Raw genomic sequence first — 16,054 nt, forward strand, 5'->3', positions numbered from 1 at the left:
ATAAGTAAAATAAAACCGGCAGTAGACCTCCAATGGAAGCAGAGACTGCTCCTCGGTGAGAATGCCTCTCTGCATATCTACGGGTCAGGAACCGCTGTCAATTGTTTAATTTGGGATTCCCCTTCCTCTCGCTGACGCTGCTAGGGAATCGAAAATGGCAGCCATTGCTGCACAGACAGGTAAAGCCTCAGCACTAGACCACGTCACCCGCGAGGCTCGTTTATCCGTCAGTCTAGCTCAGGGCTCCTCCAAAATATCTTCCCCATCAAGGATACACGCAAAATACAAGTCATCTGAATTTAGGCACGACTGCAAGTCTGCACATGAATGGCACTGTCTGCCTTGCACCATTGCCATGCAGCCCAAGTAGTGAGCCATCTTCACTGCTCCACTTCCTCAGGAAACCCCTGGGTGACCGGTTCTGAAGCAGCAATCAAGGTTCTGTGTGACTGCCACAAAGATTCTACTGCCTCCCGATCACTCTTGCTTTTTTTTTTTTTAAACAAGTTTTAAAACTGCATCCACTGCTGTAACTAGCTCTGGAACAAAAAGGCACAGAAATTCAATATTACCCTGTTCAGTCAGGACCTGAAATGCAGAGCGGCCAGTGGAACCAATGCTGCCTCTTGAGGGATGAGGGATCTGGACCACCAAATGTACACCCCCACGGAATATCAGAGTGAGGTACAATCCAGGGTCACCAACCCCCTGCTCGTCTGCCTCAAACCAGGGGGGGTGGCCCCACTAGGACCTAACAACCCCCTGGGAGGAACTGGAGATCTCTCTTCTTTTTTCTATATTCCAGACTGCAGATTTTATACCATCTGCTGGACCACAGGTGGCTCTCACTGGGTTATGTACAGTGTCAGTAAAACTTTCTCTGTCTCTTTCTGCTGGCAGGGAGGCAAAACCCAGGAGTCTGGACTGACCTGGGAACATACAGGGAACAGGTGGATAAGGTGATAGCAAAAGCCAGAAAGATGCTTTGGTGCATAGAGAGAAGAATGATCAGCAGGAAAAAAATAATATTGCCTCTGTATAGGTCCCCGGTGAGCTTCATTTGCAATCCTGGTACAATTCTGGAGACTACACTTCAATAGGATAAAACCTGGATGGAGTTGGCTCAAAGCGTGGCTACTAAAATAGTCAGTGGCCTTCATTATAAAGGATATGGGGATAGACAAAGATATAAAAAATGTATACCTTAGAGGAAAGGCAGGATGGGGCGATATGAGACAGACATTTAAAATACTTCCAAGATATCAATGCACAGGAGAACGGCCTCTCAACAGTATAGAGGGTCTGGAAAAAGGGATCATGGAATGAGAGTGAAAGGGGGCAACTCAGGAGTAATCTAAGGAAATATTTCTTGGTGAATGTATGGAAAAGCTTCCCAGTGAATGCGGTGGATACGAGAATTTAAGAGAGCACGAGAGAAGCACGAGATCGGGGGGGAGGGATCACTGAAGAGTGGTAGGGTTTGTAGAGCTGAGTACTTGGTGTGGAAGGACATACAGTCTTCTTCTGCCACCACGTTTCTGTGTTTCTAAAATGACGTATACTACAGGCAGTGGGTCACGGAAACATGCTGCAAATGCTCACTTGTCAAGGGAATGAAAGCCTCATCTGTGGTCTGTAGCCTCCACTTCAGCACCCCGACATCGTTATTAAGTGGGAATGATTTCTCAGGGTTCTTCAACCCAATCAGGGACTCTGAAGTAAAAAGTTTCTTGTCTACATTTGGATGAGTCTAGAAAAGCAATACATAAATAAATAAATAAATGGTGAAAAGGGAGATTAAGCAATTTTTGAACTCAGAGGTAAGTATTGGGTAAGAGGGAGGAGAGCAATTCTTTAAGAAACAGAAAAGGCCAATCCTAGCCACCACAGGCTTTTCTAGATATTTCCTCTACACGGTATAACGGGAGAGTAAGCCCGACAGATTTCAGCGTCACTCACACAGAGCAGTGGCCCCTCACCTGCAGCTGAGCCCCCTTCTTGTCATCATTGTCAACGTGAACACGAATCCTGCCAAACTTCTCATCCGAGACCCTCAGCATAATCATGCCATGCAGCTCCATGTTCTGCAGGCCCCCATCGCGGCCACAGGTGAGCGAGATTTTCTCTTCAATCTTCATGTGCACACTACATAAAGAGGAAAGCGAGTAAAGCCAGGGTCAGCGGCACAGGGAGGAGCCAGCTCTCCCCCCCCCCCCCCCACTAGAAAAGGGTCAAGAACCCAGGCCCACCTCTCCATGTTAACCGGAGGAGACAGCACTTTTGCTATTTCTGAGGATCGCTTCCCAGTAGAGCTGGTCATGATCGTTTCACCTTCAGATTTCAACTTGTCCACAAAGTTATCTACCTCCTTCCCCTTGGCTCCAAGTTTCAGAGCTTTGCTGGACCCGGAGGGCCTAAGGACCAGACGAGAGAGAGAGAGAGAGGTTAGTTTCAGTTTGGCACAACGCTGGTGACTAAATTATTCAAAATGACCAGACTACAGCTGGGAAAGAAAGGGTGCTACAAGCAAAGAAAGCCTGGTTATTCATACCTAACCTTCCCTTGTCAATATCATATTACTACTGGGTGTCACCATGCCAGCATTCCCCAACTGTTAGCCTGACCTCCCTCTGTAAATATCCCATTGCAATCCTGGCCCCCACCTCTGCTCCCCCACCCTCAGTACCTGATAGCTGCTGGTGTGGCCTTGGGCTTTTCTGTTTCGATGATGGTCTCTGTGATTATGGCAGCTGCAGTGCCGCTGGAGACCGCAGAGCTGCCAAACCCCCCGAAGCCTGGGGCTTTCTTGCCTTGTCTCTCAGCCTCCCTGCGGGCCTGCTGCAGTTCTTTGGCCTTACGCCGCATCTCTGCCTTGGCCTCACGCTCCTGAGTCTAAAGAATGAACAAAAAAAAAAAAAAGATACTCAAAATTAAGGGCAAACATGTCACCTCAATCCGATCTTTCACACCTGGCTAACAAGACATTTAGATAAGCCAATGCTTCACACGTTACAAGACTTAGATGTTCCGTATATGCAGACATCAATTCTTACTTGCAATAGACACTACACAAATTTGTCAAACATCAGAAAAGGCTACGGGGCTTCTGCAGAACAGGAGTGAGGGACTTTGGCAGAGCTCTGTGCACACATGTGAGGAGCAGGGGGTCTCAGTACTGGAACAAGGGATGCTGCAGGGCAGGCAGGAGTGAGGCATACTGTCATAGCTACGAGTATCTGTGGCAAGGCGAGGAAGGCTGCAGGGTGAGGAGTGAAGTGCACTGGTAGAGACTGTATGTGCACGCGAGAGGGGATGGAGGCTCAGCACCGGTTAACAAGGGGTGCTGCTGCACACCAGGAGTGAAGTACACTGGCAGAGCTGTGTGTGTGTACTGGAATAGTAGGGGGGATGGCAACAGATTACCAGCAGACCTGCATGCGGGAAAGGTTTCGGTCTGCAGTGTGACCGACTAGGTTGCTGCTAGTTCATGACATCCCCGGAGAGCAAAAACTGAGCTTGGTACAGCTTGTGACTAGGGCAGAAGATCACCAAGATACCAAGCACAATCATTACGCAATGGTCCCATTAAAATCTGGCAAGAACGAATGCTGAAACCTGCAGCTGGAGCGCGGCCGCTCTTACCTCCCGCACAGCTCTGAACACCTTTTCCTCATGAGAGTCCATCTCTGTGAAGGTTCTGATCTGTGCCAGGTTTACATTCTCACGGTACCCTAGGGCAACAATCTCATCAAAGGCAAAAATCAGGTCAAAACAGTGATCGGAGATCTCATTCTCCTCAAGGGCTCGGCAGTACTCGGGGATCTGAAAGAAGAAATACAAAGAATAAAAAGGGGGCAAGGGCTCTGCACCTTGCTAGTTTGAATCCCAACCCAAATTTCTTGCCCTTGTGTCCTGGGAGGTTAACACATGATTTCACATGAGCTCTTGAAATAAATAAATAAAACAAGGTAACCATCCTTTGCTTTTATTAAACTCTCTCTGATATGACCTAACAGCAACCACCCCACTAAGGTCCTGGAAGGAAGAGGTCTCCATTCTGTGTCTGATTACATTTCAATGCCTTCAGGTGCCCCATTTTCCCAGCTACCTTCTCATGCTTATACAGAAGAGATGGGATGCAAAGGGAGAAGCCTTTCTGGAAGCACAAACCTTTTAAACCTTAGCCAGAATGGAAGCCTGGACCAAGAGTTTATGGTTACAGGGCCACTTTAACCAGAAGCAATAGGACATCCTTTTGGTTGATGAGGCCTAATCAATCAACTGCTGCCCCCGCTTCCCAAGTGCCCTACTTGCTGATTCAATATGGGGTAAAATGTTGGTAGGGCCATGGCCCCAGGAGCCCACCTCATTCTGCTGCCTATGGTTTTAACCACTTAAAAGGGACTTAGGCAAACTTATGTGGGTTGCCCTCTCCCTTTCATTTTTCCTGTATTGACCACCACCCCTCCCTCTCCTATCTCCAGCACACATCTTTTCCTTTCTCCTCCCCCTGCGTTAATCTGATGCTGCTGACCTGCTGCAGCGGCTTTCTTTTTCTGCGCTGGCTGAAACAAGGGCCCTAGGCAGGCGAAACGCTGTCGGTGTCGGAATTTCAACCATCAAGGACACCAAGCTGAGTTTTCTAACTGATTTTTTCAAGAATCTTTTTGAATTCAATAAGATTGCAATATTCGAGTTCGGCAGTAGAAATGGTTGCCAGCAAATGTTGCACTGAAGTTCTCATTAAATTGTAGTTTGCAGTGCGTCACTGTGAATTTCAACCATCAAGGATGTAGCCACCAAGGTAGATTAAGTTAAGTTTTCAAATTTCGATTCTTCAAGCAAGATTGCAACATTTTTTGAACTGAAATTAATACAACTGTAAAATTGAAGGGAGTTTGTCACTGTTGAAGTAATTCAAAATGAAAAGAGATAAAACTGAGTGACTATTGAAAAGATAAATAGAAAAAAGCTCTGTGACACATGCTCAACCGCACTGGTAATTACTCACATAGGAGGAAAAACTTCAGATGCCTGATCTCGGCAATTAATTGCTTGTGATCAGGTGACTAAGGCACCATCATTAGTTGAAAAAAAAAATCATTTGGGGGACTTTTTAATATTATTTTTCAATGATTAAAAACTGCCCATATGTCCTTTCTTAAACAATTTTGTGTTTTCTCTTGTTTGAAATCTTAAATCCAAAATTACTAGGCTCAACGTGAAGTAAAGTCTCTCATAACTTCACAGCAAACCTATATTAAAATCGCACTAATGCCTAGGGCTCACACAGTAACACTCTTATATGAAAAAGCAATACTGCAAACAGTCCACATGTCCCTAAACCACCAATGTACTTCCTACTGGGAAAACAGAACGCGCTGGACTGGTGTATGTCCCTACACAGACCCTATCCGCTGGCAGACTGCATCCCCATGGTCACACATGCAGAATACAAACCCTTACCAATAAAATAAGCGACCACAAATCTGACACCAGCTTTACCTCACTCTTTAGACAGGACGGGAGGGACTGGATTAAGGAGCAAAGTGAAGGCACTGGTCGGCAGAGCCCTGTGTATGCTCATACAACAGGCACCCTGCTATGCAGGGCCAAGCAGCTGCCCCTCTAGCACATAAGTGTAAACAGGCCCACTTGGTTTATTTTTTCATTTAAAATAATTTACCAACTGCCACTCCAAAGATCGTGGCAGCTTACAAATTAAAACATAACACAGAAATAGTCAGTGAAACACAATAATATTGGAGAAACAAAGGAAAATTGCTTCTTACCTGCTAATTTTCGTTCCTGTATACCACAGATCAGTCCAGACAAGTGGGTTTATGCATCCCTACCAGCACATGGGAACAGAGGACAAAACCTTTGAGGCACTGCTACATAACCGAGCGTGCCACCTGCAGTCCCTCAGTATTGACCTGTGCCCAAGCCAAGATGTGTAACTCCAAACCCACCAGGATCTCTTCCTCTAAAAGAGCTGGGGAACAAGTTGGACCTCCAAACCAAACTGACCCCTGAACTGTGGTCAAGAAAGATATTTTTTTTAAATCTCAAAACTGTGAGAACTATATTCAGTTATCTTCTACAGAACAAAAGTAAACTCTGCATCACCAGCAGCACCCAGAATACCCCTTTACACTGGGTAGGATCCCGAAAGACCTGCACACAGCACACTTTCCCCAAAGGCACCCTCCTCTGGGGCCCTAACATTCAAACGGTAGTGTTCAGTGAAAGTGTGCAAAAAGGACCACGCTGCTGCCTGACAAATCTCCTGCGGCAACACCAACTGACGCTCCGTCTAGGAGGCTGCCTGAGCCCTAGTGGCACGAGCCTGCAAACCCTCAGGGATCAGCCGACCTTTACAAATATAGGCCAAAACAATCGCCTCCCCGGACCTCCTGCACAGGGCCCGCAGCCTGAGTGCAGCGTCTGCCCCCGGGAGTCCGTGTTGAGGCTCTTTTGCCTCCAGAGACACAGTTCAGGCAGAGAAGGGCTGCGCTGAGCCGAGAGCGCCTCCCCCTGCGGGCCCGACAGGATTTCCCGTGCTCAGCAGGAGTCAACACAGTGCTGCTCGCGGCTAAAAATTAACCAAAGTGGAGAAAAAAATAAAGCCGCCGCAGTTACGCCGCTGCCCAGGCTCCGGGTGCTGAACGGACAAGCACAAGCCTCTCCTCCCCCTGACACTGAGCTGATAGAGCCGCAGCAAGGGAAAAAAAATAGTTGCACTGATGTCCCTGAAAGGCACCCAGCCTCCCCAGCCCCTCAAGGAAGGACAGAAAAAGGATACTGTCCTGCTTCTGGGGCTCCAGGATGCTTCCATAGGCCAGCTTCGGTGGGAGGCCCTCAGAGAGAGCGAGGGAATCAGGACCCTTGGATTTCCCTCCCCCTGGAATCAAGGGTTCAGCCCGGCTGGGGATATCCAACCCCCTGCTCAACCAGAGGGATGGCCCACGAAAGTACCCAATACCTCTGGGAGCTCTAGATCTTCTTTTCCCTACTCTGTACGAACTTTTTTTTTTAAACTAACAGACTGCAGGGTTGCACCTCTACCATCTGCTGGAGACAGAGCAATACTGAGGGACTGCAGGTGGCGCTCTCGGTTATGTAGCAGTGCCTCAAAGTTTTTGTTCTCTGCCTCCATCTGCTGGTAGGGAGGCATAAACCCACTTTCTGGATTGATCTGGGTACCAACAGGAACTCAATTTATTGCTGCTGATAGATGGTACAAAGTTGATTTAGTATCGTTAGCAATTTTTAACCAGGGATCAAAGTGCTATAGGAGCAATAAAGGAGGAAAGTGAGCACTGTCCTGGTATCTACCTTACTGAAGATGACTTTGATCTGATGAGGGTGAAGTCACTTTTGATAGATCAAAGATGAAAAGCACTAGAACATCCATGCATAAGCACATCCCTCCTTGTTCAACTCTTTCATAGTTAGTAACATGAAGGGAGTCCAGAGAAACCTCCAATAACTGAACACCCAGCATCTGTTATAGGGCTCTTCTTACCAGGATGCAAGCTCTTTATCCTCCTCTCTGCAAAGCACATCCCCCAACAGGCAGAATAGTGTGCTCAGTTTAGACAAGACACAAGCAGTTCTCTTTTAGGAAGATATACCTAACAATATGCTTCATTGCTAAAAGCACGTTTTACTGCCAGCAGGTCCCAGGAAGCGCACACATTTTTCTGCTCTGTACTGCCTTTTCCACAACATCGCTCACATGGTGCAAGCGTGTCTGGTCTCCTCATCAAAACCAGAATGTTAAATTCCTTCAGTTTCATACTTAGAGTGAAAAGCCAACTGCATTAATCTAGCTGAGATTTCCTCTACTCAGAGTGGATTTTTTTTCTTATGCAAAGTCCAGGGCAGAAAATAACAGGCAAGAAATGACTGAAAACATTATCTAAAGCAAGAAAAATCACTCAATAAGCTCAGGCAAATGGCTGTTTATTATTTGTGTCACGAATATATTTAATGATGACCATAATTATACCAAGGAGCTCTCATTATGGTATAATGCTGAATAAAGGTTTTGTTTTCAGTTGTAGCAAACTGTATTTAGCCAACAAAACAATCTGCTTGGTCTCACAAGCCCTATTCCTTCTGTAGATGACAAGCACCACTTACCACTCTGGAGAAGAGGCGTAGAGTTTCCAGATCTTCCAAGATGTTACTGTTCTTGGTGGTGATTAGCACCATGTAGAGCTTCTCCATGGGCTGGTACACATAGCGCACGCTTTCTGTTTCTACAAATGTGTGCTGCTTTCCTGTGTTCATCAGCTTGGGGAAAGCTGCCAGCAGCCCCTCGATTCGGGTCCGAGTCATTTCCACGAACTGCCGTGAAACGATGGCCTTTCCCGCCTTTGTACAAACCGCTGCTGCCAAGAGCACCTACAGTAATAGGGGGGGGGAACGACACACAAGCACAGCTCAGAGTTGCAGATTGCATTCAAGCACAGGGCAGGAGGCAGGCACTCCCAGAACCTCCATATGTCACGTCCGCCCTGCCATTCCACCCTTTCTTTAAGCATTCACGAGTTCCTTAATTCTGCAAGTATGGCTAATTCAATGAAAACTAACAGCTAGAGTGATTCATCCCACTATTAACAGTAGACTTTTGCCTTCAGGTTTAGCTTTGCTGGACCATTACTTCCTTTTTTTTTTTTCAGTTAGGCACACTGCAAGCACTTTGGCTGCCTGAAAGCAGTGACAGCAATAGTACAGAACAGCTCAGGATTGCCATTGTTTAATAGGAAAGCCACGAGAGAGACAGTGGGATCTGAAGCAGAAAATCAAGCCACATCTTTACTCCCCTTCTGTGTGTTCTCAAAAACCTAATTTTAATCCTCAAAATCAGGAAGTGATTGCCAATGGAAGAGAGACTGGCTGGAATCTATTTACATGGAGGAGAAGCCAGCATGCCCCAGGGACTGCAGCAAACGGTGTGTCAATTTCAGACCAATGACTTCTACAGTGCTAAGCCAGCAGCAAGAGAAGCTGGGACAGGTTTAAAGTCACTTCCCCACTTTATATCCTTTCCATTCAGTTTCCTGGATTCTTAACCTAGTGTCTGATTTTGCCAAAGTATGCAGTAATCAATATGGCACCAGGAAAAAAAATTCTACAGAATGCAACATTAAAAAATTAATAAACACTGTGATCCATACAACCCAGAGAAGAAAAACACAGAGGCAGCAGCAGGTAAAAGTTGTATAAGGTCCTGCTACAGAAGCAGTAGTAGAGTGAATCCTTATCAGCAGGCCAGGGTTTAAATCCTGTTGAGACTCCTTGTTACCTGGAGCAAGTCACTTTCCCCTCCACTGACTCAGGTACAAACTGAGAGCCTGATTTACCAAGCACTTTTCCCATAGACACAGAATGAGAGAAAGCCCTTAGTATCTCAGTGTCTGCTTTAAACTGTAAGTCTTCCGGGCATAGGGAAAATACACCCCCCCCCCGCCATCACCACCTTGAGCTAACAAAGATGAGAGTTGAACATAAATAAATCAGAATATCGCCGTCTTCTTTCTGGCTCAGCTAAGAAGTCAGTTTGACTTCCAGCTCTCTCCATTTCTGACATTTTTATTGCTGTGGGGAATAAAGAACCTGCATACCATTTATTAATCAACTGAGAATATAAATGAAAACCCATAACAGGTACCATCAGGCATTTTCATGCCTTATTCGTCTGCCTCATATACTATATAATCATAATATGAATTTAATGAACATTTTTTTCATCTTTCATTGTCGCTGTATTAGTAAGTCATCTTGCCTCCTTAGTGCCCCTTCACTTTGCCCTGACAAATGACTATGATTTTATATGAGGCAGATGGATAAGGCATGAGAATGCAAATACCTGATGATGCCAGTGTTTGGCAGAATATTTGGTATAAAGTCATTATATCCTATCACTGCCTTTTGTATGGGAAGGTATTTTTGGATACTATTTATTATAGCCAGGACTTGTTTAAAAAAAAAAAAAATCTCTTTTAAAGTCTACTGGGTGCTAGCAAGTGCTTCAGTCATAATCTGTGCGTTACTGTGACATGTACTGATGAGAAGCAGTGCAGCAGCACCTCAAATTTATTCAGCTTTATGATGATGGCGTGACTGGTGAGTTCAGAAACTGTAAACATGAATTTTCCCTCAGGAATGGAATAAAAAAATATCATTAGATGAATCACATCTTACATATATAAATCAAAAGAAATGCACATTTAAAAAATGTATAAAAAGTTACATATACATATGTAACATAGTAATGACAGCAGAAAAAAACCCAAATGGTCCATCCAGTCTGCCCAGCAAGATTCTTATGGTAGTATCTGCCGTGTTGTGCAAGTTACCCCCATGTTTCTGTTAAGGATAATAATAACAAAACCAAGCAACTGTCAAACCCATAACAAAATTACTGCTAGCAACATTTTTACAGGGTGAACAACCTTCCTGATACTTCAGACAATACTGCTGGAATGTGCTTTGCTTTCGGAACTGGCCGTAGAGGCAATAAGTTAAAACTATATAAAACCTAAAATTTAAATATCAGTGAAAGAAAAATCCATAAGGGACCTAATTTTTAAAATTAACATTTAGTTAAAAGAACTGATAAAAAAAAAATCAAAAAGTAAAAACCTTTACATTTTAAATTTTCTGCAAGATTCTGAAAATTGTTAAACCTGAGAGATCAGGAGATTAGATGGGAAAACAATGAAAGAATCAGTTAATATTACCAACCTTATAAATCCTAATTATTAATATAAAACCATCAATTGATTTTATAGTATTAAGATTGCAGATGTCAAATACAGCTACCAGGAGGATCACAAGAACATATTACAGTTCAAGGATGCATTCATGCCACATGGTTAAAAAGAATCCCGTTTAAAAATCTATCCTGATTCTTCCTTAGAAGGGAGAAGGGAAAGAGGAGATATAATATAAACACTGAAATATCTAATAGGCTTCAATAAGGTACCAGAGGATGGCATTCTCCACAGAACGAAAAGCTAAAGGAAAAAGGGGAACATCATGTAAAGCTCAAGGGAGAAAAAGCTCATGAGGAATGTGAGAAAATACTTTTTTACTGAAAGGGTGAACACCTAGAACAGACTTCCAGCAGAGGTTATAGGAGCCAAAACTGTGGTAGAATTCAAGCATACGTGGAAAATACACAAAAAGTCCTTAGTAACAGGAGAATAAGGAAAACCACAAATTAGTAAGACCTGTGATTGCACAGTAAACAAACACAAATGGGCAGAATGGGTGAACCAACAGGTTTTTATCTGCTGACAAGACTTAGGCTTCTATTTGCAAAATTGTATTAGAGATGTTTCTGTGATAGTCAAGTATCTAAGATGATTCCATCAGTGGATATTAGAAATTGTATGATTGTGATTTATTGAATTATTTAATATTTCTGGCACTATTAAATATTCACAGAACATTCACAATTTCATCTGTGAATATAAGAAGTACAATGCTGGGTCATCACGCCAACCTGTGTCTGACAATGGCCAATCTAATGCTAGGTTGTTTGTTTTTTTTAGGTAGCTTCTCTGTTTTTATTCTAGCTGTTGCAGTACTCGTTAACTACGTAGAGTAGTGATCGTCACTAATTCTCTAGCTGGGCCACTTTGGCAAAAAAGTTCAGTGTGGGAGCTAGGACTTTACAAGACAAAGTAGCTAGTATCCCTTGGAAAGGTGTGGTGGGATCCTCTAAGTATGTGTCTGTCTTCTGGCTGGGGGCAGGGAGGGGGGAGGAGGTCGGCTATTCAGGTGCATCTTGTGTAACTACAACAAAGTTTGCATCCCACATACAGGGGTAGATTTTAGAAAAGTACACCCGCGCAAACAAAAGTATGCTGGATTTTATAAGAAATGTGTGCAGCCGCGCGTATCTTATAAAATCCGGGGTCGGCGCGCGCAAGGGGGTGCACATTTGTGCACCTTGCGCGCGCTGAGCCCTGCGTGCGCTGCCCAATCCCTCCGAGGCCGCTCCAAAATCGGAGTGGCCTCAGAGAACTTTCCTTCAGCCTCCCCCCACCGTCCCCTCCCTTCCCTAACCCACCCCCCCAGCCCTATCTACACCCCCTACCTTTATCGCGAAAGTTACACCTGCCCCAGGCAGGCGTAACCCGCGCGCAGTCGGCTGCCGCTGTGCGATTCCCCGTCCCGGGAGCGATTTCGGAGGCCTCGGCCACGCCCCCGGGCCAGAACCACGCCCCTCAGAACGTCACGCCGCCCCGACATGCCCCCCCCCCAGCAAAGCCCCGGGACTTATGCGCGTCCCGGGGGCCTGCGCAGAGGGGGTTTTAAAGGGTTACGCGCATAACTTATGCGCGTAACACTTTTAAAATCTACCCAACACTTTTCTCTCCCCTTCTGTCCATCCCATCACCACTACAAACTCTCCCCAATTTCACCCTTCCCTCCAACCTACCAACCTCTACCACGCTGTCCTCATCCCCATGCCCTCTCAACCAACAGTTTATTACTCTCCCATTGTTTGCACAGGCACACTTCGGTTTTCTTCTGGCACTGTCTAGCTCTCGCTGAGTTTGAACCACAATGTTTAAACTTCTGAGCTACTCTCGTGCAAGAATAGTGCAGGAGTTTGGTCACCCATGGCATACACTTACTGAGCAACGCGTAATGCTAGAAGAAAACAGAACTGGGGAAAGGGGGATGTCACTGGCTCCTGGGCCTTACGATGAAGAACACTGAAACAGGTTTTAAATTGTTAGTTTTGCCTCTGTATATTGTCCCACAAGGAGGTGCTTTGTAAAATGTAGGGTTTTTTTCTCTTTCCAATCTGCTGGCTGAAACTTCGTAACTAAAGATAAAACAGAGTTTTTACGTCACTACTAGTGTGCTGTAGTTTCTCTCTGCTATGTTGTAACATCTTGTGTCAAAGTAAAACACAATGTGGGCCTCAAAACCTTGCTAAGAGCACAAATGCACCTTTAACCAACTCAGACCCATTAGTCTATAAAGGATTAGTGTGGCTCCACCCCCTGTTGGTAAATATTACCCTCCCTTAGTTCACCATTCACTCATTTGTGCTGTATTCATGCATTACATGTATAAACAATGCCCATATAGAGTTCTAATTAATATTTGCTCTTTAATTGTTTGCACTACTTGCAAAGCATAAATGTATTATGAAGCCTGCATCATGTCCTGATCTCGGTTTGCCTGTAGCTCTGATTAACTTGTCACAGAGGCTGAAATGATTAAATAGAGGAAATTTAATCTAAAAGATTTTAGCTTATGTTTCTAAATAAAGGGAATTAGATTCAGATGACAGCCAATACTGGGCCCTCACTTTTATTGATTGAGGTACTGATACACAGAATTTAGGGAAAAAGCAAAGCACTGCTTCTACAGAAAAGTCCAAAAGCCAAAAATGTTCATACAGCATTGTCTGAATTATTGAGAATGCTGCTCACCCCAAGAAAATGTTGCTAGCAGTAATTTTGTTATGGGTTGGATAGTTGCTGGGCTTGATTGTACATATTACAACCCTTAATATAAGACTTGGGGAGTAACTAGCTAAGAGCAGAAGTTACTACCATAAGAAACTTGTTGGGCAGACTGGAAGGATTATTTGATCTTTTTCTGCCATCATTACTATGTTTGTATTAGTATTGTTGCTTTAGCCTTATAACTAAAATGGATCTGCTTAAAATGTATCTTTCAAAAATTCTGCATTAAATTCGCTTGGCAGCTGCCTCTCAAACAGCACCTATAAATTGGTATGAGACCCCTTTCAGGAAATAGAACTCATGCACCTGATACTAAAAAAACTAGTAGTATATACGATAGCTACTAAATGTTTTCTCCCATTGTGTCAACAGGAAAAAATGGCTTAGTAAAGAGAGCCTTGGCTAATTAGAAGTCCTTAGCATAATGTATTAATAAAATACTTTCACAACTCGTAGATACTGTTAGGGTACTAAACAAGTCGGGAGACTATGTGAACCCTGATAAGCTACAATATGTCACCATGACTGAGTTTACACACTCCTAACTGTCCCCTCTCCCCTTTTAAGCTCACATGCAGTCCAGATGACAGAAGAGCACGTTCAAGCCATTAATCCTGGAGGCGGAGGCGTTTCTAAAGACCCAAATATTATAAAGCAGGTTGCAACATATACATCTAAACAAACATAAAATGCAAACCACTCATTCACGTGTACAAGTTCTCAGCCCTGGAAAACCAGCTGCACCCAACATACCAACGGCCATTAACAGATGAGACTGACCCTTACGAGACCGCAACAATAGGAGACCGATACAGACCAGGCTTTTCCGGCACAGGAGCCAAAAGGGAGATCGGGACAGCCGGCATTCAGTCACCGACTACGGCCAGAATCTCTGGGCCTGCCGAGGCCTGCGGGATCCGGCAAACTGCGAACCCCGAGGTCTCTCCGGAAGCAGAGCTTGTGTGACCCCCGCCACTGTTCAACGCCGGCATCCAATGCCCCCGCTTACCATGGTGAGAGGCGGTTCCCAGTCCCCCCCGTCTTCGGCTGGTATGCGGGTCCCGGTCGCCCGCGGTTCGGCCGCTGTGCCGATCTCGGTTCCAGTCCCTCTCCGCTCAGCGTGCGGACCTCGGTTCCAGTCCCCACCGGCTTGTGGCCCCTTTCGCTGCCGCTCTCGCGCAATATGGCACCCACGAGCCACGTCTCCAAAGCGGAAGGGACGCGAGCCAAGGCGGGCGCGGGGTCATGGAGTACGCATGCGCACGCGTAGAGTAACGGAGGGGACGCGACGTGACCTGCTGACGCGGCAACTCCTCCGTCAGCGGTCGTGTTCCAGGAGATGGCACGCTTAAGGTTACCACGTACGTACGGGTTTCACCTGAAGGTAGGGAGGTAAGGGCGGATGTTGTGTGTTCGCAACCTACGTCTCTCCCCTCCTGCCGGCTAGAGGAGAGCACTTCTCACTTGTAACTGCTTCCTCTCCTGTAGACTTCTGAAGTTTGAGTAGCGCAGTACAGACTTTAATAGACGAGCAGCTCCTGACTCTTCCTGCCGACGGGAGGAGGTAGTGCAGGGAAACGCGATGGGTGCGGGAGATGATCATTGGGGAGGGGGAGGCAGAGAGAATTGAGGAGAATTTGAGATGTGCGGTAGGACGAAAAAGAGGATGATTGTTCAGGGGTGGAGGAAGGGGGTGACACAATAACCGGGTGGGGGAAGAAAGGTAAAGATGATTAAGGGTTGGTAGAAGGGAGATGGTAATATTGAGTGAGAAATTGGTGGACGAGAGGAGATAATGATGATTGCAGAGGGTAGGTTGTGTGTGTGAGAAAGATGGTAGGAGAGAGATGATGATTACATTGGTAAATCGATGGTGGGAGAGAGATTGCGCCAGGAGCAATGGGGGGAGGGAATTATGGGAGAGATAATGATTACAAAAGGTGTAAATACTTGTGCTAAAATCCGGAAGACCCTGCACAAGCTGATTCACTACGTGGGGTTGCCCTGTCCAGGCGGTTCATTTGAGTTAGGGCAGATGAAGGAGATGTAAATCTGAGGCTCAGAATCTCCACTGCACTGTGGCAAATCTGGGGTTAATTCTGCAGCAATATCGGCCCGCTAAACCCCTTACAGTATTGCATCGGCCCCAATATAAGGGGTAGTGGATGCGCGTCCAACAGCGGTTTAAACAGGTGAGCGCACTTTACAGTATCGGCCTGATGGTTTCACCCCTTCCTTCACCACATCCCAAATTCTCCTCATGTCTCTCCCACAACGCTAGCTCTGCTTTCCCCTCCCCAATGATCATCTCCCCCACCCATCGAGTTTCCCTGCACTACCTCCTCCCGCCGGCAGGAAGAGAGGAGGAGCTACTTTTCCATTGAAGTCTTAACTGGGCTGCTCAAACTTCAGAAGTCTACAGGAGAGGGAGCAGTTACAAGTGAGAAGTACTCTCCTCTGGCTCCTCCAGCCGGCAGGAGGGGAGAGACGTAGGTTGCAAACACACAACATCCGCCCTTACCTCCCTCCCTTCAGTTGAACCCCGT

General features: G+C 45.7%; 1 protein-coding gene across 1 annotated transcript in view; it reads right to left on the bottom strand.

Annotated features, from left to right (window-relative positions):
* Window positions 1-14,958, bottom strand: part of ARCN1 (archain 1) — a 28,350-nt gene extending 13,392 nt beyond the window's left edge. The window contains exons 1-7 of the mRNA XM_029572718.1: window positions 14,518-14,958; window positions 8,149-8,412; window positions 3,643-3,822; window positions 2,687-2,892; window positions 2,250-2,414; window positions 1,980-2,145; window positions 1,603-1,750 (exon numbers count right to left, since the gene is read on the bottom strand). Coding sequence (XP_029428578.1) covers window positions 1,603-1,750; window positions 1,980-2,145; window positions 2,250-2,414; window positions 2,687-2,892; window positions 3,643-3,822; window positions 8,149-8,412; window positions 14,518-14,520 — 1,132 coding nt within the window. The 5' untranslated portion in view covers window positions 14,521-14,958. The remainder of the gene's footprint in view (window positions 1-1,602; window positions 1,751-1,979; window positions 2,146-2,249; window positions 2,415-2,686; window positions 2,893-3,642; window positions 3,823-8,148; window positions 8,413-14,517) is intronic.
* Window positions 14,959-16,054: the final 1,096 nt, after the last annotated feature.

Source organism: Rhinatrema bivittatum, chromosome 12 (genome assembly GCF_901001135.1).
Source record: "Rhinatrema bivittatum chromosome 12, aRhiBiv1.1, whole genome shotgun sequence".
Taxonomy (NCBI): Eukaryota; Metazoa; Chordata; class Amphibia; order Gymnophiona; family Rhinatrematidae; genus Rhinatrema; species Rhinatrema bivittatum.